General features: G+C 42.1%; 1 protein-coding gene across 3 annotated transcripts in view; it reads left to right on the forward strand.

Moving 5' to 3' along the window:
- The window catches only part of XKR9 (XK related 9), a 177067-nt gene that overhangs the window by 89497 nt on the left and 62129 nt on the right, over positions 1–25441 (forward strand). For all 3 annotated transcript variants that reach the window (XM_044067150.1, XM_044067151.1, XM_044067152.1), the window contains exon 2: positions 15287–15507. In XM_044067150.1, coding sequence (XP_043923085.1) covers positions 15287–15507 — 221 coding nt within the window. The remainder of the gene's footprint in view (positions 1–15286; positions 15508–25441) is intronic.

A 25441-nucleotide genomic window follows, 5' to 3' on the forward strand; every position in this document is an offset into this window, starting at 1 on the left:
AAGACACAAGGTGGTATTCATATTAAGTAAATAGTATTAATAGTTTCTGCTTCGGGTCTTTAAGAATATTACAGTGCAACATGTGGTCCTTGTCACTCCTTTTCTAAAGTTATGTTTGGAGTTAGTAGCACTGGTACTGATTACTAGCTGCTGGCCAGCTCGCTGACAATAAGACATCAATGCCTTAAGCTTCATGAAATCCCATAATGCATTTATGCCAAATTAAAACAGAAAAGGCTACCATGTAAGAGCATGGCACCTATACTATAGAGCTTAAAGATGTTTCCAAACCCACCACACTGAAATTTGAACTGTAACAGGGAGATTGGCAGCAAAACACAAGAAAATCAGAAAAGTTAGGGATACATTTAAAAATTACATTCCTTTTTTTCAGGTGTCATTAGACAATGCAGGATGACATTTTTGCTTTCTATTCCTTCTATTTCCCCAGTTTTCAGGAAAAATAAAGACATAAATACAACTGTAGAAACAGCTCAATAAGGTTTGCATAAGTCAAGTGCACTGCATGCCTTTCCCACTCTGCCTTTTTAATCCTTATGTTTAAGACAATTGCTTTAGGTTTATTAACCCGCTGTGGTGCAGATTAAACATTTTTAATTTAACAGTGTCAACAATAACATATTATTCATAATTGTAAACTGGGGTCACAAGCACTTTTTCAAACTCATGAGTTTTCTTTTTGCTGGTCCTTCTTTTTCACTTATTAAAGCTGAAAACTGGAAATAGTGAGGGGGCTCTGGGCTATGTACGGTAAGATGTTCATCGTGTTACCCTGCTGCAGTCATCACACTTGGGTTATCCTGTCATCAGGCGGTCCCGCAGTCGGCCGGATTTCCAAAGTCTTGGTCCGACGTCAATTGCTGTCACCTCATCCCTGACGTCAGTGCGCCAGGGGTACATATATTGCAACCAACGCCATTTTCTTCAGTCTTTCTTGCCGCGCGGTGCCCGTAGCAGAAGCAGTTCGCAAGTGCTGGTCGGCCGACTCCTGAGATTTTCGAATTCGAATTTCAGACCAAAGTCTTCTACAAATCTAAGTACCCCGTTGGGGAAACTTTTCTTGCCTCAGAAAAAGTTAACAATTGTATTTCTTGTGGGAAGCAAATACCTCATAAGGATTTTCATTCTTATTGTATACCTTGCCTAGACCCTGATCACAATGTCACTTCTTGTCGTTTTTGTGCTAGATTTAATAAACGTACTATTAAAAGACGATTTGATTTCTCACGACACTTTTTTGGCAGAAAATTTAATTATAACATGCCGTCGGAGCTACTGACTACCGGCGTGCACAAAAAGTGCAGGGATAAGGATCGACAGCCCAGGCCTAAGCCCGATTCCGAGGCCTCGGTTGATCCGGTCTCCGGTTCTCCGGTTATCAGTGAGGCTCCGACGCAGCCTCTGACTACCACAGTTTAGGAAACCGAGACCGCTACAGATATTTTGACGGAATGTACTAGGCCGACGCAGCCTTTTACTTCAGGCCCTACCGGCGATTTACCTTCCAAGGACGTCGGTGCCTCTGAAACGCTATCGGTTTCTGAAGGCGTTTTCAGACCGACGACTCTTACAGTCAAAACGTTTTCCAAGTCGAAGACTCCTTCCAAATCGAAAAAGGCTTCACTTCAGTCTCCTGTTCAAGGCCCTATGCCTAAGAAACAGATGCTTAAGATGGCTGAAGATTTGATTTCTCTTATCAGGGGTTTTCAGCCTCCTCCTGACAAAAGGCCTAGACAAGAGGAAGAATCTGCTTCCTCTGCACAACTGTCTATTTCTTCAGATTCCTCTGAGGACCACGACTATTTCTTCTCTCCTTAGGAAGATTCTGATGCTGAGGACTCTATTCCCTCAGCTTCCCCTCCAGAAGATTACTCTTTTGGGGAAACTTTACACACTATGAGGGAACATTTCCACTGGGAAGGTCAGGATTACTCTGATTCCAAGAAAAGGCTCAGAGAGTTTCTTTTACTCCCCCAACACAGACCTCTAGCCATCCCTCCTGTTTTGGACATTGTGGATGATGTCTACTTAGAATCCAGTTTCAACCCTGACTCTCTGCCTCCTGCCCCGGCTAAGCCTGACAGATACTACAGAGTACCTGACTTCCAGAAATTTCTTTTCAAAAGCCCAGTAGCTGATCCAGAGACTATCTCCCAGGGTCCCAAGGGGGCTAAGGCTTCCATGGCTAAAAATCCAGTACCTTCTGAAAGGGATTCAAGAGCACTAGACAGATGGGGGAAAAAGGTTTACACCTCAGCCACTTTAGCTATGAGAGCTCTAAACTCGGATTCCTTAAACTCCCTGAACACCAGAAAGATAAAAACTGAGCCAACAACACTCAAACTCAAATGGTCTCACTCACCACATGAGGAGGGGAAGAACTGATCTCATCCAACACGAACAGAAACAAAACACCATCAAATGTTCAAAAAACAAACTCACCCTCACTGGTGAGACTCACCTCATCCTAATCTTGCTGGAGGTCTCATCCCTTCCCCACCTGAAATAAAAAGACCAACAAAAAAGAATACCCTCCAAACTGAGACAGCCCCTTAAACTCTAGTGGTCAGGACTGTAAACCCCCCTGGCAGAAACAAAACAAGTCTGCCAGAGAACTGACTGCAAACGCCTTCTAATCAGCACCTGCAGGACTGCATGGAGCTGGGCCCTGCAAAAAAAAAGACCAAAAACAACTACTCATAAGCAAAACCACTACCAGCACCTGCAGGACTAAAGCGATAAACAACAAAAAAAAAAAGAAACTAAAGCAGATCACAGCAAAGAGCAAAATCTTTAAAAGGTAAAACATCAATGAACAAACTAAGGCTAGAAAAGGCATCAAAAAAATCAACCCAAAGTAAATTTGAGAAAAATACTAAAAGAAACAAATAAGCTCATAAAGCCTTCTTTTTAATCCAAAGAAAGGCCTGGGAGGAAACTCCCAGATAAGAGTTCACTACAAACATTGTGAACTGACATTACTGATCCTACAGACATTGCCAACATAAGAAACAAAGAAAGCATGTCCACCCTTCCCTCCCCAAACTGGAGAAACCATACCGGCCAACTATGCCCCCCCCAAAAACAAAGCTCAAACAAGTGAGATCCACTGGACTCGATCTCCAAAAACAACAGCATCCATGGGACCTGATGGTGTCGGCTGTGTGCTCCACTAACTCAACGATGGTGCCCTCCCACGACTGGACAGCTGTTTAATCATAGTTCTTCTCTGGATAAAACCCAACCAGAGGCGACACTGCTGTGGTCCTCACACGCCTGCGGTGGTCGCCTCGACCCCCCACCAACTTCACCATGCCATTAGATAGCCAGCCCATCCCTGAAAGCCAGAGGAGGGGAAGAACATCATAAATATCATAATAGACTAGAACATAGAATGGACCGGCCGGATCCAGTTTGGCTTTGCTTTGTTCAAACTGGACCATCATTCAAACTAATTCAGCTTTGAATCAAAAAACAGTCACCAGCCATTGATGAGGGAAAGGTGGCAAATAAGCTAAGATGCCTCGTGGAAGGGCTTGAGCATACCCCCAAACTCTGGTGGTAAAAAACTCTCCATATCCATAAAAATGTTGCTTAATCACAAGATGGGTTGCAAACAAGCTGGCTGACAGACAACAGGGGTGTCAGTTGCTGAAGCCCTGTCCATGTCAGACCTGTGTCGGAAGTGTGTTCCACAGGGCTCAGTCCTTGGCCCACAGGGTCCTAGAGCTGCTTGGCAGACGTTTTTTTACAAGTACAAGGCACAAAACAAGCAGATGTCTGGAGTATGCTGGACAAACTGCAAACTGAAACTTGCACAGTACAGAAAAGGAGTTATCACAGAGAACAGAGATGACTAGAAGGAGAGCCACGATAACTGGTGCCAGAGCCAAAAATAAAATAGTCAAAAAAAATGAAGATCATAGTTGGACCGGAAAAAAAGGTTACCACATTAGGTGGCAAAGACTGTGTTAGATCTGTTGAAAAGACAGGGAGGGACCAGGGGACCCAGGTTGATAGTAGTCTGTCATTCGACACCAGTGCCCACAAGTAGTTGGAAGTTGCCCTTACACCTACACAATATCATGACATCTTCTATCATCTAGGTCAAGGAGGTCATAGTCTCCCATACTCATCACATCTCATCACCATCCAGTACAATGCCCCCCATCATTCCCTCTGTATCAATGTATCTGACCTGGCACTTGCCACAAACAAAGAGGCCAAAAGCAAAAAAAGGATAAAGGGATGTGTGCTCTGTCCCGACTTGATGAACGACTGAAAAGAACTCCCAATCTTATCTTAACTGCTTACTGTTGACTGGCCCTTTGCCAACCTAACCAGCCCATGTCCAGATTTGATGAATGAAATATGCTTCCTCAAAAAATCAAGATCTAGATCAGTCTTAGGGAGGAGACTAACCTCTTACACGGCTATTAATAGACGTGTGCTAGAGGATAGATTCACTCACCCAAAGACTCCTAATGCTATGGAAAAAAAACGGTATATGTGAGTGAGGAGCAGCACACCTGGTTCAAGAGAAATCTTGACCATGGATGGGATGGATCGGAATATATACCCCAGGGATTGTCTCAGTGTCACAGCTCAACACAGGCACAGCAAAATAATGGGGTATAGTTCCCCATACTAAAGTGGCGTCGTAAAAAAACTATGGGCTAGCTTGTAAATGCCCTCGGGCAGATAGCCTAGTATGAACCTATGAACCTATGAACCTATAAACTGTCAATTTCATATGCTTAAGTATCAGCAATTTCTGATCTCTCAGTTAAAACAAAAGATAACCACCCTCCCTCAACAATCTGAATTGAAAGAAGTACAGGATTTGTTGCACGCCACCAAGCAGGTGGGCAAACATAACTTACAATGTGGGTTTGATTCTTTAGAGGCCTCCTGCAGAGCAGCTGTCACTGGATCAGTTATACGTAGGCATGCCTGGTTAAAGGAACAAAGTCTGCCTGATCATGTTAAAGCAAAACTACTAGATGCTCCTTTACAGCAGGATGTTCTTTTTGGTGTTAAAGCAGAAGAAGTTTTAAAGAGAATGGAAGATAAGGCAAAATCAATGCAGAAAGTCAAAGATTTCTTACAAGTACAACCCCCACGCTTCAGCAGAATCTGGCCAACAAAAAATTGGACCTTTCCAGCCAATGACAGGCCTCAGAGGGGTAAATACAGGCGCCCAAGGGGAAGAGGACAACCACAAGCTCAGTATAAACCTTGCCAATGGGGCACTCCAACCCAGAAGGGAGGAGAAGACAGGTCTCAACCCACCAGAAGGCAAACTCAATGACTTGCACCTCAGCTGGCCAAACAAAGCTCTTTTGTCAGCCCCCCTGGGGGGAAAACTAGCACTATTTGCAGACAACTGGCACATGGTCACAAAGGACAAATGGGTCCTAGACATAATTTTACGAGGATACAGATTCCACTTTCACACCTTGCCAATAAAAAGAGGAATGCCAAACCTGCCACAAAATCAAAGGGCAGAGGCTCAAAAATAAATTACAGCTCTCATGGCCATTAGAGCCATTCAAAGGGTACCAACTCAAGAGCAAGGCCAAGGATTTTACTCAAGACTCTTCCTAGTACCCAGAAAAGAAAATGCTTGGAGACCAATTCTGGACCTTTCAATTCTAAACACTTACTTACCAGTTCCCAAATTCAAGATGCTAACACTACAGCAGCTACTTCCCATGTTGGGCAAGGAAGCATGGCTGGTAACGTTGGACCTCAAGGAGGCATACCTGCATGTCCGTATCAGACAAAGCTGCAGAAGATACCTCTGTTTCATTGCAGGTTCAACCCATTATCAATTCTCTGCACTGCCCTTTGGCTTATCTACTGTGCCCACAGTATTCACAAAGTGCCTGGCACCAGTAATGGCATACTGCAGACAAAGAGGAATTCAAATATATCCATACCTGGATGACTGCCTCATCCAAGCAGAAAGAAAAGATATTTTCTTACAACACCTGGCTTTTGTGAAGCATCTACTAAATTGTCTGGGGTACACAGTAAACGAAAAGAAGTCAAAACTAGTACCCTCACAAAAAATGACATTCCTGGGTGCCAGCTTGGACACAACGGCCCAGAAGGCTTATCTTACACCAGACAAGCAATTACAACTGATTCAATATTTCAAGACAATGGCAACAAAGACCCAGTTAACTGCAAGAAAAATTCTGCAGGCTTTGGGCTTCATGGCATCATGCATTCTTATAATACCATTTGCAAAACTGCATATGAGGAAACTACAGTGGTACCTAAAAAGTGTATGGTCTCAACACAGCCACAGCTTGGACACAGTGATATCTCTCATTCCCTGCCTTCAACAGGAATTTCTATGGTGGGCACAGGCATATCACCTCAACAAGGGTCAGCCTTTCACCTTGCCCCCACCCAGGCAAACTATCACAGCAGATGCTTCAGACTATGCCTGGGGGGCACACATGGCAGGGCAATGCATTCAAGGCCTATGGACTGCAGAACAAAGAAAACTGCACATAAACCAAAAAGAGATGCTAGCTGTACAGAAAGCTCTGACAGCCTTCAAGGATCTACTACAGTCTGGACAACTTGCAATAAAGACGGACAACACCACAGTAATGTACATAAACAAACAAGGGGGCACACATTCCTACCCTCTTTGCAGGCAAGCAATAATTTTATGGAACACAGCTCTGGCCTACCAAGTCCAGTTACAAGCTCAATTCCTGCCAGGACAGAAAAACACATTGGCAGACGACCTAAGCAGAAACATCAAAGATCCCCACGAGTGGAAGCTAGACCCACAAATATTTACAATGATAACTAAAAGATGGGGCCTACCAAATATAGACCTGTTTGCCAGTCCTCAAAACTACCAGCTGACAAAATTTTGTACAAGGACATTCCACCATCAAGCTTGGAAAGTGGACGCTCTCTCCTTCAGTTGGAAAAACCTGACAGCATATGCCTTTCCTCCATTACCTCTTCTCACAAAGGTTCTTTTGAAGGTCAAAAAGGAGAAACCTTGAATGATTCTCATAGCCCCAGACTGGCCACGCCAGCACTGGTACCCGCTATTGAAGAATATGGCTCACAGCCCACCATGGATATTGCCTCAAATACCTCATTTGCTCATGCAGTAAGACAAGCAGATTCTACACAGCCAGATCAAAACCTTAAACCTGGCTGCATGGCAAATCAATTAAGCATCCAACCAGCCCCTCTTTCACAAGCAGTTCTGGATGTTATTCTAGAAGCCAGGAGGCCAAGCACCAGGAAGGCTTACTCGGACAAATGGAAAAGGTTTTCTGCTTGGAACCAAGCTAAAGGCCAAGACACAACTCAGCCTCATATGCCTCACATTCTGCAGTATTTAGCTGAGATGTTGCATAAAGGACTTTCCTTCTCCTCAATTAAAATCCATGCTTCAGCTATTTCAGCTCACTACGACACAAATTCACCTTTATTTTCAAATCCCCTCCTAAGGCAGTTCCTCAGAGGGGCAAAAAACATTAGACCATCTAGAAGAGCTCCTACACCTACATGGGACCTCAACTTTGTTCTGGAAAACTTGGAAGACTGCCCTGCTCCTGGCAATAACTTCTGCTAGGAGAGTTTCAGAATTACAAGCACTTATGGCAGTGGAACCTTTCCTCATTTTTCATCAAGACAGAGTTTCTCTACGAACTAATCCTTCCTTCATGCCTAAGGTGGTTTCCAGTGTAGCTTTAAATCAAACCATTCACGTACCCACTTTCTTCCCCAATCCACAGAACAAAGGTGAGAGACTCCTGCATTCCTTGGACATTCACAGGCAGCTTTGCTACTACTTGGATAAAACTAAGGCTTTCAGAGAAACTGACCAGCTCTTTGTTTCCTATGCTACAGCTTCTCAAGGGAGGACCATATCCAAGCAAACCATTTCTAAATGGATAGGCCATTGCATACGATTCTGCTATACCCATCATGGGAAACCATTTCCTCCTACCGTTAGAGCCCACTCTACCAGGGCAACAGCTACCTCTACAGCCTTTCTCAGGGGGGTTCCTACCAAGGAAATTTTAGAAGCTGCAACTTGGAGTTCTGTACACACCTTCACCAAACACGATCACGTACCTCTTTATTCTAAGTCCAGGGCAGGCTTCGCCACTGCAGTTCTGCAGGGGCCTCATTTCCTCCACTAACCCTCTATGATGCCTCCACCCTACCTTAGCTTTGGGACTCAACCCAAGTGTGATGACTGCAGCAGGGTAACACGATGAACATAGTACAGTTTTGTACCTACCATAAATGTAGATGTTAGAGTGTTCACCCTGCTGCAGTCCAGGTTACCCTCCCTCCAACCCCTCTGATCTACTGGCTAAATCTTTGCTATGCCTTACTGATGTGTCTGCTTATAGCTGAAGGGATTTTGTGTTTGTACAGTGTTCTTATCTTTTGGTACTAATTTGGATCACCTTTTTGGGGGCACCTGACATCTGGGGCAAGAAAAACTGAAGAAAATGGCGTCGGTTGCACTATATGTACCCCTGGCGCACTGATGTCAGGGATGAGGTGACAGCAACCGATGTCGGACCAAGACTTTGGAAATCCGGCCGACTGCTGGACCACCTGACAACAGGATAACCCAAGTGTGATGACTGCAGCAGGGTGAACACTCGAACATCTACATTTATGGTAGGTACAAAACTGTACTTTACTTAAAGTCAGGTTAAGGCTGATGAAAGCAGAAAGTGAATAAAGCCTGCAATTAGGGCTGAAAAATCAGTAAGTACTGAAGATAAAAGTACAGTTGAGAGATGTGTATTTGGGGTACTTCCATAACTCCTGTGTGCCCATATGAATATCTGGGCATTGATTTAGACTACTTCCTTATCTTCCATAGTCATTTTGAAAATATTATAAGTATCATCCTTTCACAGCTAAAACTGGCATACAGAATCTCATATCTCCCCATTCCTCATGGTCACTGGGTAATTATGATCAAATTATCCTGAACCCCAAATTAACAGGCTGGTTCCTAGGCAGCAGCTTTGAATGTAACATTAAGAATGTGACATTATCATTTTTGATACGCACAGTAAGGAAACCCTGTATGCCGTCAATGATTGTCTTATTAGTCATGCTGGTTACTGGAAACAGAATAATCGTATACTAAGCAAATGGCCTTTAATACTCATGTATGTTTGGTTTATTACAAAAATATATTGGGAATTATACATTAATTTTGCAGGACTGTTTCTTTAAGCAATACAGCTAAAGTGTTTTAGATGTATGCAGAATGACCCATTAACAAAACTTTAAATTTGACATTTATAAATCATGGCATTAGTACCCATAACAGTTTACTGTTGTATATTGACTACATGGGGACTTATAAAAAAAAATAATATTTTTTGTTTGTTTTGCAAAACTATGGAACAAATTACCCAAAGAATTCAGAGAGACCGTATTACTGACTTCCTTTTAATTCAGGATAGCCAGTTATATTGGTAGCTATGGATTTAAACTACTTTTTCTGGTGTCAAATTCGATGAAGGTACGATGGGACCATGAGTTTGTTTAAGAGTGCTTTAAACTTTGAATTCCAGAAGCAAGCAAATCAGTTGGTAACAGCATCCTGTTTCCTAAACTAGGGCATACTATCCCCTTGGCTCATGTAGTAAACTTGGCACTATGTGTCTCTTTTGCAAAAGGTTATTAATTTTACTGACATACACACCCCATTGCATTCTCTGTAACTCTTCTAGCACCCTCATATTTACTGAGAATCCCACATTTCTGTTCCTCTCTGTGATACACAAGATTCTCTAGACTGACTTCTGTCCTCTCCTTGCAGCCAAACTACCCAGTACTAATAATTGCTAAAACCTCAGATATGACCCTATTTCCATTAGGCCACATTTCATTCTTTCAGGTAATGAATACAATTTCTTCATCTCATAGGGCTGCTGTTTAGAATTCTCTCAATAACAGAAAAAGTACCTTCACTTTTTTTTTGGATAATTGACTCAACAACCTTCCTAGCTCAAATGCTGTTCTGGTACATACCCTGCTTATCCTCAGTACTCTTCACAACTTCTGACAACTGCCATTACACAGCAAGTATTTTTTTTCTTTTGCCTAATATCCTTTACAGTAATTTCCTTACTTCTGCAACCTTCTTTCCTCAATCAATGTATGTTATTTAAAGTTACATTTTCCTTCTCGGTTACTGATTTATGTTCTATGAAGTCTGCACATTAATCTTCTTAGTTACCAATATATGTTATTTCAAGTCTGAATATTAATGTGCTTTCTACTATTTCCTGAACTCTGATTTGAAACCTTTAACAATGGTTATAAAATATGTCTCTTTGCTGAACTTATTAATTTTATTGTTCTTTGTTTATTCCTGTATCTATCCACCCATACATATATCCACCCAGCCTCACAGCAAGAGGTTCTCCGGTTCGATCCTCGGCTGGGGTGCCTTCTGTGCAGAATCTGCATGCCCTCCCTGTAGTCACGTGGGTTTCCTCCGGGTGCTCCAGTTTCCTCCCACATCCTAAAGACATGCTGTAGGTGGATTGGACACTCTAAATTGGCCCTAGGTGTGAGTGTGTGCATGTGTGTGCCTTCTGTGAAAGGTTGGGCGCCAGGCTGGCAACTCAACACTGTAAAACTCCACTGCCAGTCATGAGCGGACAGGTGATCCACTGTGGCGACCCCTAACCGGGAAAAGCCGAAAGACGAAGAAGAAGACATTCACACAAAATAATGCTGTTAGTAAACAAATAAGTTGCAAGCTTATTAGAGAAGCAATAAAACAGCATTCAATTTATCTTGTTATACTTGGTCATATTATACAAGGTCTGAACATGATTACTGTCAGTAATCTCATTTCATTTAGATGACATAAGATTAATTGCATCAAAAAGATTTAGTCTACACAACATTAGACTTCCATTTATCGATACTGAAAATAATAAGCACTCCTACACATTTTTTTAGAAGAGAAAGTCCCTATATTCCTGATCTGTTTTTTCTGTATATATATATATATATATATATATATATATATATATAATATGTTTAAATAATACCAACTCCAAAGTCACTCAAACTAAAAAAAAAAAAAAAAAAAAAAGAAAAGATAGAAAACAAAAATAAGACTCACCCTTTATCCTTTGTTTATAGTCCAGTTAAGCCAGAACTGAAAGGGTGGCTTCTGCAAAATGGGCAGTCCCAAGGTTTTGAAGTAGTGACTGTAGGAGCCCATAGTCTTCCTCTTGTGACATTTTGTGACTTAATTAAACACCACAGTTGCCCTACTTTGCAAACTATAATTCAGACATACTCCCCAACCAGGAATCTACGTTCTACTAGCAAACTGCTTCATACTCTCACTGTCTCTCCTTTCTTTCTCAGTTCCAGTAACAAACATTTTTGCGATAGTCTTTGCTTCATTTCCTATATTAATTATTTTCTATGGTTGAATTTTATTCTGCAGAATGTTTGGCCTCCAGTTAATAGTCTTTTTACGTACACTGGCCCTTTAACTTCCACTATAGCCTGTTTACAAATGTAATCTGTAAAATCTGTGCTTGTAATTTGCTTTTTCTCTGTATACCATTATAAATGTATGTATTTTATTTTATTTTTGTATTTTTGTTTTTTGGAGCTTTTCTCCCCTGGCCTCCACTGAAAATGGGTTACCAACCCATTGGCCTTTCCCAGTCAACAAATGTCAGTAAATAAATAAATTACCTATTGAGTTTCTCTGTGAGCAGTGAGATACCACTATTTATTATGATTTCTCATTGAAGATAATTGTGTTCTGCCTTTCCCTTACAGACAGACCAGACCACTCTGAATATATATGACTTTGTCTGATCTTGCAAGTTAAACAGGATTGGGCTTGGTTAGTAATTTAATGGGAGACTACATGGAAATTCCACATATTGCAGTATTTTCCTTGGAGTGGAATACAGTACAGAAGTATTTACAATTGTGGCTACCAACTATGGAAGGAGTAGAATTTTAGATGTGATTGGTACGATACTAACAAGACACGGGTTTGAACATTTAAAGACTTTTCTCAAAAAGATATCTCTGAGTGAGACCTAGTTAGCCTTTCTGAAATTTTCTGGATAAGAAAGTAAAGGACTTAAATTCCTAACAGCTTGTATTTTCTTTTTTTCTGAAGTAGTTGCTACAGAATAATAGTATTGCATACATGTTATTTATTAGACTGAAATAATTAAGGTCATTATAAAAAGTCAAGGCAAAACACGGAAATATCCTCAAAAACAGATTTACTAGAAAGAAACTCAGCTCTGTATGTATTTGCAAGTGAACAGTATTGAAAATCTATTCCATATAATGCTGTAATGTTCACTGTATAAAAATTGTAGGCAGACATTGTTACCTAGGACTTATGGACCAAGTTGGGAGATTATACAGGGGAATAGAGTGTGCGAGATTTATGCCTTATTGTTTAGTGCAAATGATTCAGTTAGTGTAAACAAAATTGCTAAAACCATTCACTTAGGTCCATTAGAATAAAGAGGTTCATTTTGTTAGTGACAAATGTTCAGAGTTATGGTGACATTAATCTAATTTCATTTGATTTGCACTGTTTAAATTTTCTAACAACCCAAGTCTGACACAATAACTTGAACTGAACAGAAATGACACAATAACTTGAACTGAACAGAACAGAAATGTTTGCTTTTAGTCAGGGTCAGCAAAGAAGAGAGTCTCTGACTCAGCCCACATACCCAGTTAACACACGAAGACTTGCTAACTTACCTCACTGACTGACTGACTAACTAACGAACTAACTTATTATTTTAACAGAAAGTCACTGTCTTCACTGTCAGTATTACACACCTGATATTTGAAGACTGCTGTAATGGTTGCACTACACAAGGGTGGCTCCATCACACATCCAGGTAATTACAAATGCCAAAAGGCTTGCCAGTATCATTTTAAGGTCATGGAATGTATCAAAGCATATCTTGTAAAAGATATACAGAACCATCCGTCCTTTGATCCAAACTAATTTGGCTTTGTTAAATATAGGTCCTGTCTACGCAGTCTAATCAAATTGCTTGATAGAGTCACAGAAGTCAGAAGTATGGACCGCTGCATCCATCTGTCTTATCAGGACCTAGCTAAGGTCTTCAGTAAAATTTCCCATGAATGTATGTATCCATATGTTTTCTGCTGGATGCCCAGCTGGCTGACTGACAAGACTCCTGCAGTAAGAAAATAGTTGTACTGCTTCTTTACAAAAGGATGTCACCAGTGGCGCTCCCCAAGGGTCCTGGAACCCCTACTCTTTGGCATCTACTTTTCTGATGCTAAGGCAGACGTTGATGGGCTATGGTCCACCCAGTTTGCCAATGACTGCAAACTGGTTGCCATCATATGTTCCATTAAAGACATTCCTATTTTGTTTTTTAATATGGGCGTGATTGGACTACTGTCTTCTGTATTGACCATATACTTAATCCTAATGCCAAAATATGTGATTTTAATTGGCAAGCAAGAATTCCTCACTTAATACCATATCATCAACATCTCCTTAAAATTGGCTCAGACATCAGGGATCTGGGAACCTTTGTAACAACAAACAATCTTTTGGCCATCATGTATCAGTCATTGTCAGAAAATCCTTTTACCTAGCTTAGTTAATTTCCAAAAGCATACCTACCAGAGTAAGAAAGTCATGATCCCTCACTATATCTTCCTCGTCTGACCCACCATAGACTGGAATTACTCCTTTGGCATGTAATTGTCTAAGCAGCTCACTTAAGCTGAAATATCCCAAAGATTTCTGACCAAGAAAATGACTGTTTTTTATCTCACTAAGCTACACTGATAAAAGTCCCGTCATTATATTCTGGGTTATTTTGCCTCCTTCATGATGATTTGTGCCTAGTCATCTGGGCCATGAAGTACCTCACCTGCTTCATCTTCTACAGCTATGCAAAACAAATAGCATCACAGATACTTATACCAAAGACATTAACCTTCAGTAACACACAAATAGAACATGTTAGTGTGATCCATTCCTAACCTAAAGAACCCCCTTCTTATGGAATAAGTATCCTCTGTATATCAAGCAATGTAGCATTCAAAACTGCTCTGCCCTGGATGACTAAATGGGCATTTGTAAATTCACCCCTAGGGTGTACAGCATGGTAGTCCCCAATTGGAGAATCTAATTCATCCGTACGTTCTTGACATCTTGAAGGATTTTCAATTGGCCTTTTGGATCACATGCAAATTATTTATGCATGAATCTGTGAACCTGTGGTCAAAATCATGGTTTAGAATTCTTTAGAGAAAGCTTTTTTTGAAATATGGAGTTTTTTGTGTGACCACGTCATAAGTTTGTCTGAAAACTATGGTCAGAAACATGCATGCTGCTTTGTTCTTTTCCTGCTATAGTACTGTAAACAATGATCTGACAGGTGCCTGAGCCTTCTTTTTCTCTATCTCACATTGTTCTCTGATTTATATGCATTTTTGCCTATATCAGTATTAGCAGTGGTTTTTATTTTTTCCCATTGAACTCACCATATCCTGGGATTTGTCAGACTGTGCTAATGGAGTCCTTTACCCTAGCAATCAATGCCATATAGCCATAACTTGACCTTTCTAGCTTTTTCTAAGGGGGTGGCTGCATTGAGCTGTAGACTATGGTTTGGGTTTATCATAGAGTAAAGAACTCTGGGCAGAGATGAAAAGTGTGAATGTGTGTGCACTTGTGTGTGTGTGTGTGTTTGTGTGTGTGTGTGTGTGTGTGCACTTGTGTGTGTGTGTTTGTGTGTGTGTGTGTGTGTGTGTGTGTGTGCACACGTGTATGTGCTTGCATGTATGTGTGTCTGCATGCTACGTGACAGAGGGTAATCGAGAAGACAGGCCTACTGCTATACAAAATTAGTGCTTTGCAGGACAGCAGTGTTCTAATATTGACAGACGTACTTTGGTTTCTAGTATATATATCCACTTCAAATTTTACATGAAAGAATGCATTTTAACTGTCCTACTGCTGTTATCTGTTGTTCATGTAACAGTCATTAAGGTTAGTTCTTTGGCAAAAGAGGCTGCAAAGAATTATGTGGGATGACTACTGTAAATCTATTCTAACTAGTTAGCCCTTAAAGCACAATAACAAAGTGTCCTTGTTTTTTAGCAGTATTTGTATAAGTCATTAAATGACTGTACCACTTAAACTTTACTAACCAAAGCAATACTTTTGCAGGTACTGGTTTGCTGTTCAATATGGCTACCAAGCAGCAATTAAGCACTGCGCTGTGGTGAAGAACTCGAGTAGTGATGAAGATGACATCCACAAAAGTGCAGTGACACAAGCAACTGACTTATGCATGCTCAGACTGTTTGAAACTTACTTAGAAAGTGCCCCACAGATAATACTGCAGTCCTATATTCTACTACATTCTGAAAAAAGGACCTTAATTCAGTGTGAGTATGAGACTGATCACTGGCTAAATAAAATATTGTAAATAAAAACTGAGTTAATCTGGTTTTATTTGTAATACGTGCTGCACAAATACATGTATACATTTTTTACAATTTCACTGTTAGAAGCAAGTTTTTTGCACGTTCGATTCTCAGTTAGAGCGTCTTCTGTGTGTCGACATGCATGAATGGGCGTTCCTTCGTTGAAGGTTGTGCGTTAGGCCCGGCAGGCCAGCACGTAAAAATCTACTGCCAATCATTAGCGGACTGGAGTTCCGCTGTGGTGACCCCTAACCGGGAAAAGCCGAAATACTTTGAATGACACCTATGCTAAGGCCATGCCAGATAATGTCTATTAGAGAAACTCTCTAAAAAAGTTACATCTGAGGTTTTGTTTTTATATTGCCGCTCTACTACCCTTTTTATCCTACACTCAAAATATATTTGTGTGGCATCTTCCTAAACTTCCAGGTGTCTTACCAAATCTAAACAGACACATAACAAATAAGTTCAAATAAAACTTATGTATAGTTACTAGACATATGAACACACACACACACTTATATATATGTATGTGTATATATCATAGGTTCATAGGTAGGTACTAGTATATCGGCCCAAGGGCCTAAATAAGCCCAGCCAACAAGGTTCCCTGGCTTACGCCACCCAAGAAAGTTAATTTCCTGTGCCCCTGTCGAGCAGAGCCACAGAAGTTATCCCTGGGGTGTATTTCCTATTTCCCATCCACTCATCAAGATTTTTCTTGAAGAGTGCTAATGAGGAACTTTGCTTGAAATAGATGGGTAGCTTGTTCCAGAGTATAGGAAGTCTCTGGGACAGGAATCTATCCCTCCAGCATGTCATGTTTATTGTGGTGACAAAGTTTAGGTCCCTAGAACGTGTAGCTTGGAGGGATTGGGATTTCTTTAGGTGTAGCATGTCCAACAGCTCTGGGTTTAACATAGCTTTATATGTTAGGCAGAGATCTCCTCGGAGTAGGCAATATGCTACAGAGTAAAGCTGGAGTTTTTTGAGATGGTCAGTGTAGGGCATCTGTTTGAGGCCAGTAATCCTCTTTGTGAGGTACTTCTATGGCCTTTCCAGCTGCTGCAGATGTCTTGTGAGGTATATTCCAAAATGGGCGTTGTACTCTATAATGGGTCTAATGAATGCCGAGTAGAGGGGAACAATAATCTCTTTTTTTCCTGGATGAGAACCCTTTTGTGATGAGATGTACCACATAGAAGGCTTTTCTAACTACTTTGGTGATGTGATTATCAAAGGAGGGACTACTGTCCACCTGGGTCCCAAGGTCTCTTATCACACATTCGGCGTTAAGTAGACTGCCGTTTATGTGATAGTTCATGGGTACAGAATTTTTACCAAAGGGGTGACAATGCACTTTTTGGCATTGAGCTTGAGGCCATGCCTCTGACACCGGGCATCTGTCTCAGTGAGGCCCTTCTGTAGGATGTCTACATCATTTGGGGACTCGACTATGGCTCCTAGTTTGCAGTCATCTACAAACTTTGTTAGCAAGAGGCCTTCTGTGTAAGCCTGTACTTCAGAGAAGTAGATACCAAACAGGAGAGGTCCCAGGACTGAACCCTGTGGTACTCCAGTTGTCACTTGTTTGAAGTCAGATTTGGAGTCTGCAACTTTTACAGTGTGGGTTCTGTCAGTGAGCCAGTTGGCAACCCAACTTGTGACGTAAGGATTTATACCTAGTTTAGTGAGTTTAGCTATAATTCCAAAATAGGGGATGGTGTTGAAAGCCTTGGCGATGTCAAGATAGGCTGTGTGAATCACCTTACCCTCGTCTATGGCTTTGGTGACTGCCTCAAAGAAATCGATCAGGTTCAGAAGGCATGATCTGCCTTCCACAAATCCGAACTGGGTAGGGTCCAGAATTTGGAGGTTACCAATGTCTTTGTTTATGAGTTCCATGATGATACGTTCCATGGTATTGCAGACCAGGCTTGTCAGGCTAATAGGTCAATAGTTCCCAGGATCAGTGTTGGCTCCCCCTTTGTGGAATGGGATAACTGTTGCTGTGCGCCATTCAGTGGGCACAAAGCCTGATGTGAGACTATGACTGAACATGGTGCATAGGTGGGGAGACATTTCATTCTAAAGTTCATGTAAAATGCAGCCTGGGATGTTGTCTGTTCTCATGGATGCTGTGTTTTTGGTTTTAGAGATATGATTACAGGGACTCTGCATTCTTGCTGTATAAATATGAGCCCTTTAGAGGGTGAGAGGGAGGTAAAATTAGCACTGAACCTATCTGCCAGGATGTTGGCAATATCAGTTGGTTCTGTAATTTTCATGCCGTGTGCTGTAACTCAGAGCAGATCTGGGTGTTGCCATTGAGATTCTTGACATAGCTATAGAATGCTTTGTGGTTGCCCTTAGAATCAGTGGTGGTTTTGTTTTTGTAGCTAGCTTTGGAGGATATTATAAGGGATTCCAGCTTCTTACTGAGGCTGACCAGGGAGCTCCTGCACTCATGGGATTTTACTCTCTTTTGCAACAGTTTCTTCCTTCTGTTGTAGAGTTTGTTTATGGCAGGGGACCACCAGATTGGCTTCCTTTTTTTAGAGGATAGCATCTCGGTTCTGTTTGAGATAGCATGATCCATGCACTCATGTAAGTGCTTATAGAGTGCATTTGTGTAGGATTCAGCAGTCGTAACTGTATTGTCCATCTGCATGGGTGTCATGAAGTTCACCACTTCTGTCTTAAGAAGCATGAAGTTGGCTTTGGAGAATTTTTTTACCGTGGTTTCCTTAATGGTGGGTGGGGGTGGGATGCGGATATCTAGAGTGATTAGCTTATGGTCGGATCTGACCAATGAGGAGTTGACTTCAGGTGTGTAACACTGGTCACTCATGTTGGTAATGACTAGGTCTAGGATATTGTTGCCCCTGGTGGGGGTGTGGATAAGTTGATCCAGGGCATTGGAATTTATGAATTCCAGAAAGCATTGAGTGATGGAATTGGTACATGAGTAGTTTTCCCAGTTAATGTTAGGGTAGTTGAAATCACCCTTTATTAGGGTGTTTGGTTGAGCCCTAATATTTTCCCGTATATCAAGACAAGAGGAGTGGGAATCCTGGGGCATGGTGGGGGATCTGTAGCAAGCTACCATTTGGATTGCAGTTTTGCCCAGAGTTAGTTGCACTTGGATAACCTTGGATGCATTATGCTGCGCAACTAGCCTGGAGATGTGGATATCCTTAATGAATATGGACACACCACCACCTTTGGTGTTCTGGTCCAGGTTAGATGGCCGAAAAGTATGGTATGAGTTATAGCCTGGTAATGCAGGGGTGCTCTCTAGAGCCTTGAACCAGGTCTCAGTCCCTGCACAGATATCGATGTTCTCCATTTTAAGGAGTGCCTTGAGTGAGTGCATTTTGAGATTTAGACCTCTAGCATTGAGTAGCATTACCCTCAGTTTTTGCTTGCCTGTTCCTGTTATGGTGGTGAATTTGTCATTTGAACCTTGCCTAAAAAAGGCACTATAGGGGCGGCAAGAACCTTAGCCAGTATCCGGAATCCTAGTGGGGACAGGTGCAGGGCATCTCTCTGGCAAAGCATCTGGGTCTGTCGACTATATTGATGTCGTCCCAGACAGACAGATGCTGGATCCCCTTAGAATGACACCAGGAGCTTAGCCAGTTGTTGAAGTCAGTAATTTTGTCCTTGTACTGTGGTATCATTCTGGGCGCTGGTGTGATGCTACTCAGGGCTAGGGTCAAACTTGCCTGGGCTACAAGATCGGAGAGCTCTTCCATGTCTCTTTTCGTGTGGTCCCGGGAGGTACATCTCAGGTTGTTCACACCAACATGGACAATGACAGAGTCATATTTGTGCTTGTTGTGGAGTGACCTGAGTGCGTGGGTTATGTGGCAGATCCTGGCACCTGGCAGGCAGCTGACAGTAGCCTGGTGAGTGGGACATCAGTGTGCCTGACTATAGAGTCACCTATGACTAGTGTGTTGGGTATGTTGGTTTGCCTTATGGGCTGTGGTTTATTGGCACACTGAGTCTGTTGGCTATGTGTCATTTGGGTTGTGTTGGGGGTAGAGGTTGCTTGTGTTTCTGCTTTGGAGGTCTCCATTGCTTGAGCAGATGTTTTTGTGTTTCTGTGTTTGGATTTTGGTAGTGTAGGTTTAGTGGGACTATGTGATGAGTATGGTGTGGTGCAGGTGTTTACCTTCTCCTCCTGACTGTCAAGTTCAGCCTTGGTTAGAAAGAGCCTTACCTCCAGTTTGGCTTGATAAGTGCATCTCTCACAGGTTATGGTGTTGGGTGTTAGGAGGAGAGGGTTGTCTGTGTACATGAGGCATTGCCTCAAAATGCCCAGATTCATCAGATAGACAGGAGAGAACACTGGGAGCTGACCCTTGGACATGCCTGAATAAAAAACTTCTTTCCACTAGACAAGTGAGGAAAGTGAGTATAAGAGCTGTAAACTGTTTTCCTCTAGGTAAAGAGGAAGGTTGAGTGCTGTAGTAATTTGTAGCTTATGTAGTGTTAACAACAAGTTCTGAACAAGTGCTGAGCATGAATAAGCAAATTCAAGTGCTAAAACTAAGAATCTGTACCTGGATCTTGTGGTAGATAGGCTACCTAGTGCTTACCACTCCCACTGATAAACTAGAATGCTTCCCTCCAACACAGAAAGGTTTGAGGGGCTCAGAAGCTTACAAACAGTCCTGGATGCAGCAAATCTGTATCTGGACTAGACTAGTTACAGGAAAGGTGGGAAACTAGCACAAACATGGGCTTTTAAACCAGAAAGTTGAAAAAAAGATGGAAAAACTGCCCAAACGGCCCATAAAGTACAATTTCTGGGACAGAAACCACTCTTGTGGTAGATAGGCTACCTAGTGCTTACCATTCCCGCTGATAAGCTAGAAGGTTTCCCTCCAACACAGAAAGCCTTTGGGAGATCAGAAGCTTACAAACAGTATATATAGCTACACACTTGCAATCAGTCAACCTAAAATAAATTATTTTCTGGCATAAATTAATGCATTTTCAGTCTGTCTTTGTAGGTTGGTACAGTTAGACAATTTAACTGCCTGTCGGCAAAACAAAATCCACTGGGGGGTGCCATATAGCTTTTAAAAAATATATCCTTTATGAAACAGTTTGCACCTTGAAAATTCCCATTAGTCGAACACTTAACGTGTAAGAGTTCCTGGACAGATGGTAGAACATTACAAGATTGTTCAAGTATAAGTCATAGGTTCTTAAGTTCAGTTGTCAAGCTAATGGCTTTATGACCCTCAGTAAACTTGATTATCATAACCTATATTGCTATTTTCTGTACACACACTCACAAATATATATATATATATATATATATATATATATATATATATATATATATATATAAATATAAAAAATATTTAAATTTACTGAAAGTTGTTCAATGCTTCAATCGTTGACATGAATGTACTGAAAATATATTGTTGGTGCTGGCATCATTGAGTATGCAAACTAAAGTGACAACTTATCGAAAAACCCATGCATTGTTATTTAATGAATTTTTATAAGCTTTAAAGCTATGAAACAACCAGTAACATTTCAGGATAATAACAATCGGGAAATCTCAAATGTGAATGTTGTGCAGTGGCAGGTAGAAATTCACATATACTTTAATTCAGTCTGTCAATGTATGAAATATGCTGAAGACCCTGAATTTTCTTTGTAAGAAACCTTTGAGATCTTTCCATTTGCTGCAGGTGCCTTTTAAGATACATACCAAAGGTAGCGTTGTACTCCATTATTGGACTGATGAGTACAGGGGGGTTATAACCTCTTTTGTTCTGGATGTAATGCCCTTGCTTATGAGGTGAGCAATGTAGAAAGCCTTTCTTACCACTGTGGAGATATGGTGGTCAAAGGAAAGTTTGCTGTCAACCTGTGTGCTCAAATCTCTCACCACTGATTGTGTGCTTAAGGTATTGTTATTAATGTGGTAATGTACAAGGATGTCAGCTTTGCCGAAGGGGATGATAATGCATTTTTTTGCATTGAGTTTTAGCTCATGACTTTGGCACCAGTCATTTGTCTGTGTAAGTCCATGATGTTCTTCATCTCACATTGCTGGAGTCCTTACACTTGGGTAGTCCGCTGTCCTCGGTCGGCCCGAATATCAAAGTATAAGGCTGACGTCGGTCAAGGCGCATTAGACTGACATCAGGACGTCAGGGTACAAATGCGCATGACTGACGTCATATCCTCAGTCTTTTTTGCCGCATGGTCCGATGCAGAAGCAGCGTTGCAAGTGCCGTTCGGCGTTCTGAAATTTTTCGAATTCGGAGTTTCAGACCGAGTCAAAGTTGGCTAAGTACCCCACTGGGGAATATTTTAGTTTTTTCTTGCCTCAGTGGTTTACCGGATGTCAGAAAAAGTGAATAACTGTATTTCTTGTGGGAAGCAGATACCGCATAGAGATTATCATACTTTGTGTATTCCTTGCTTAGGGCCTGAGCACGACGTTGTTGGGTGTCGCTTTTTTTGCTAGATTCAATAAGCGCACTATTAAGAGAAGGTTAGATTGTGCCAGGCTAGTCTTTGGGAAGCGGTGCAATTATAAAATGCCGTCGGATACTCCGATGTCCGCTTCTTCGAAGAAGCGCAAGGACAAAGCAGCTAAGCCCAGGCAAGAAGAGTCGTCCGTACCGGACGCCGGTTCTTTAGAGGTGTCGGTGGAGCCGGTGGTTCTGCCGGAGGTTTCTCTGGAGTCCCATGGGGAGACATTGTTATTGCAGGATGTGGCCTCGCAGGAGGCAGGTCAGGCTGAAGGGGCTTCTCAGGTTACTGTACTCCCCTCCCTTCCTAGGGTGGTTAGGCCCTCTCCTTCTGTTTCCAAGGCTTCTCCCAGAGGCAGGCCAGGTTTAGCTTCAGTTGGTGTCACTCCTAGTTCTTCAGGATCTGTGCCCAAGAAGCATATGCTTAAAATGGCAGAAGATTTGATTACTTTGATTAGAGGTTCTTTGCCCCCTCCTGATAAGAGACCTAGGGTGGAACCTGAGTTGGGGAGTTTTGAGCAGGCTTCGGATGTTTCAGAGTCTTCGGCTGAAGACTTGCAGGAGTATTCTCCTTATTCTGATTCTGATGTGGATGATTCTACTCCTTCTGCTTCTCCTCCTGAGGATTTTTCTTTTTCAGAGACTCTTCATTCCATGAGGGAGCATTTTAAGTGGGAAGGTCAGGACTTCTCTGATTCTAGGAAAAGGCTTAGGGAATTTCTGTTTTTACCCCAGCATAGGCCTTTGGCTATACCTCCTGTTCTGGATGTTGTGGAAGATGTGTTTGCAGAGGCTTCCCTTAATCCTGATTCTTTGCCTCCTGCTCCTGTTAAACCGGATAGGTATTACAGGGTGCCTGAAGCTCATAAGTATCTTTTTAAGAGTCCCAGGGCGGACCCAGAAACTGTTAGTCAGGGGCCTATGGGTGTTAAGGCTTCTGTTGTTAAAAATCCGGTTCCTCCAGATAAAGAGGCCAGGGCTTTGGATAGATGTGGAAAGAAAGTCTATACTTCTTCCACCCTAGCTATGAGAGCTTTGAATTGCCAGTTTCACATGTTGAAATACCAAAACTATCTACTTTCTCAATTGAAGTCTAAGGTAGATGCTCTGGCGGAAGGTATTGAGTGTAAAGAGTTACAAGATTTAGTACATGTTTCTGAACAGGTGGGTAAGCATTCTTTGCAATGTGGTTTTGATGCTGTACAGGCCTCGTCTAGGGTGGCTGCCACTGGGTCAGTTCTTCGCAGGCACGCCTGGCTGAGGGATCAGAATTTATCTGACCATGTTAAGACAAGGATTTTAGATGCTCCTTTACAATCTGATGTGTTGTTTGGTTCACCTGTTGAGGCAGTCTTAAAGAAAATGGAAGACAAGGCTAAGTCTATGCAGACTGTTAAAGATTTTTTGCAGGTTCAGCCTCCGAAGTTTAGTAGAAATTGGCAAGGGGTGGACGTATCCTTCTTATGATTCCCAGTCTAGGGGTAGATCTAGACGTGGTAGAGGCAGAGCTCAGGGCTCTTTCAGGCCTAGAACAGGGAGTTCACCTGCACAGTCTTCGGGTGAGGGCAGGGGTCAGTCCTTTCGTAAACAGACCCAATGACCTACGTTTTTCAGCTGCCAGAGCCTTCTCGTCTGGCAGCACCTTTGGGAGGAAGGTTGGCACTTTTCAAGGAAAATTGGAGTTTAATTACCCAAGACAGATGGGTATTGGATATCATTCACCAAGGTTACAGGTTTTATTTCCATACCTTGCCTCCTTTCAAAGGCATGCCAGACGTTCCTCCTCAGCAAAGAATAGAGGCTCACAAACAAATTTCTCTGCTACTTCAAATAGGGGCCATACAGCCGGTCCCTATACCAGAAGTGGGCCTAGGATTTTATTCTCGCCTGTTCCTAGTACCAAAGAAGGGGAACACGTGGAGACCAATTTTGGATTTATCTATCCTCAACACTTATCTGGACATTCCAAAGTTCAAAATGTTGACGTTACAACAGCTTTTACCTCTGCTGGGCAAAGATCATTGGATGGTAACTTTGGATCTCAAGGAAGCTTACCTTCATGTTCCTATCAGACTGAGTTGCAGGAAGTATCTGCTGGGCTGGGACTTCTCATTATCAGTTCTCTGCATTGCCCTTTGGCTTATCTACTGCGCCCAGAGTGTTCACCAAAGTTCTGGCTCCAGTGATAGCTTACTTCAGGCTAAAAGGAATACAGATTTACCCTTATTTGGACGATTGCCTGATTCTAGCTCAAGGAAGGGACGAACTTCTTCTTCATTTGGAATATGTGATAGCAGTGCTAAGATGCCTGGGGTATTCTGTGAACGAAATAAAGTCCAGTCTAGTACCCTCTCAGGACATGTGCTTTCTGGGTGTAAGACTGAATACAGCATCCCAGATGGCCTTTTTGACCCCGGACAAACAAAAGAATCTTTCCCTTTACTTTCATCAGTTGTCTCATCAGTCCAGGCTGACTGCAAGGACAGTCCTTCAAGCCTTGGGGTTCATGGCATCTTGTATTCTGGTGCTTCCCAATGCCAAACTGCATATGAGGAAGCTACAATGGTATCTCAAAAATGTATGGACTCAGCACTGCCAGGATCTAGACACTGTCATTCAGATAATACCTTGCATTCAAAAGGAATTTTTGTGGTGGGCTCAGGAATGTCACCTAAACAAGGGACTCTCTGTGACCCGGCCAGAGGCGAGTCAGATTCTAACGACAGATGCCTCAGACAAAGCTTGGGGAGCTCATCTAAATGGAAAGTGGATACAAGACAAGTGGCCTGCCAGACTACAACATCTACATATCAACTTGAAGGAGATGTTAGCAGTCCAGTTTGCATTAATAGCTTTCAAGGATTTACTTCTTCCAGGGCAGGTGTTGATTCTAACAGACAACACAACTGTCATGTGGTACATCAACAAGCAAGGGGGAACACATTCTTATCCGCTATGCAGGCAAGCAATGATTTTGTGGGAGACTGCTCTCAGTTTACAGCTAAATCTTCAGGCAAGGTTTCTGCCGGGAGCACAGAACTCCTTAGCAGATGTGTTGAGCAGACGAATTATGGATCCCCACGAGTGGAAATTGGATCCTCATGTATTTCAGAAATTGACAGTGTCATGGGGAACTCCAGACATAGATCTGTTCGCTTCTCCACTAAACCACCAGCTGCCAAAGTTTTGCACAAAAAGGTTTCATCCCACAGCTTGGAAAGTGGATGCTCTTTCTTTCAATTGGAACAATCTTCATGTGTATGCCTTTCCACCTCTGCCTCTCCTCCCAAAGGTACTTCTAAAGGTCAGACAGGACAAGCCAAAGATGATTTTAATAGCTCCAGATTGGCCTCGACAGCACTGGTACTCATTACTGAGAAGTCTGG

Source organism: Protopterus annectens, chromosome 3.part1 (assembly GCF_019279795.1).
Source record: "Protopterus annectens isolate FY-2018-M chromosome 3.part1, PAN1.0, whole genome shotgun sequence".
Classification (NCBI taxonomy): Eukaryota; Metazoa; Chordata; order Ceratodontiformes; family Protopteridae; genus Protopterus; species Protopterus annectens.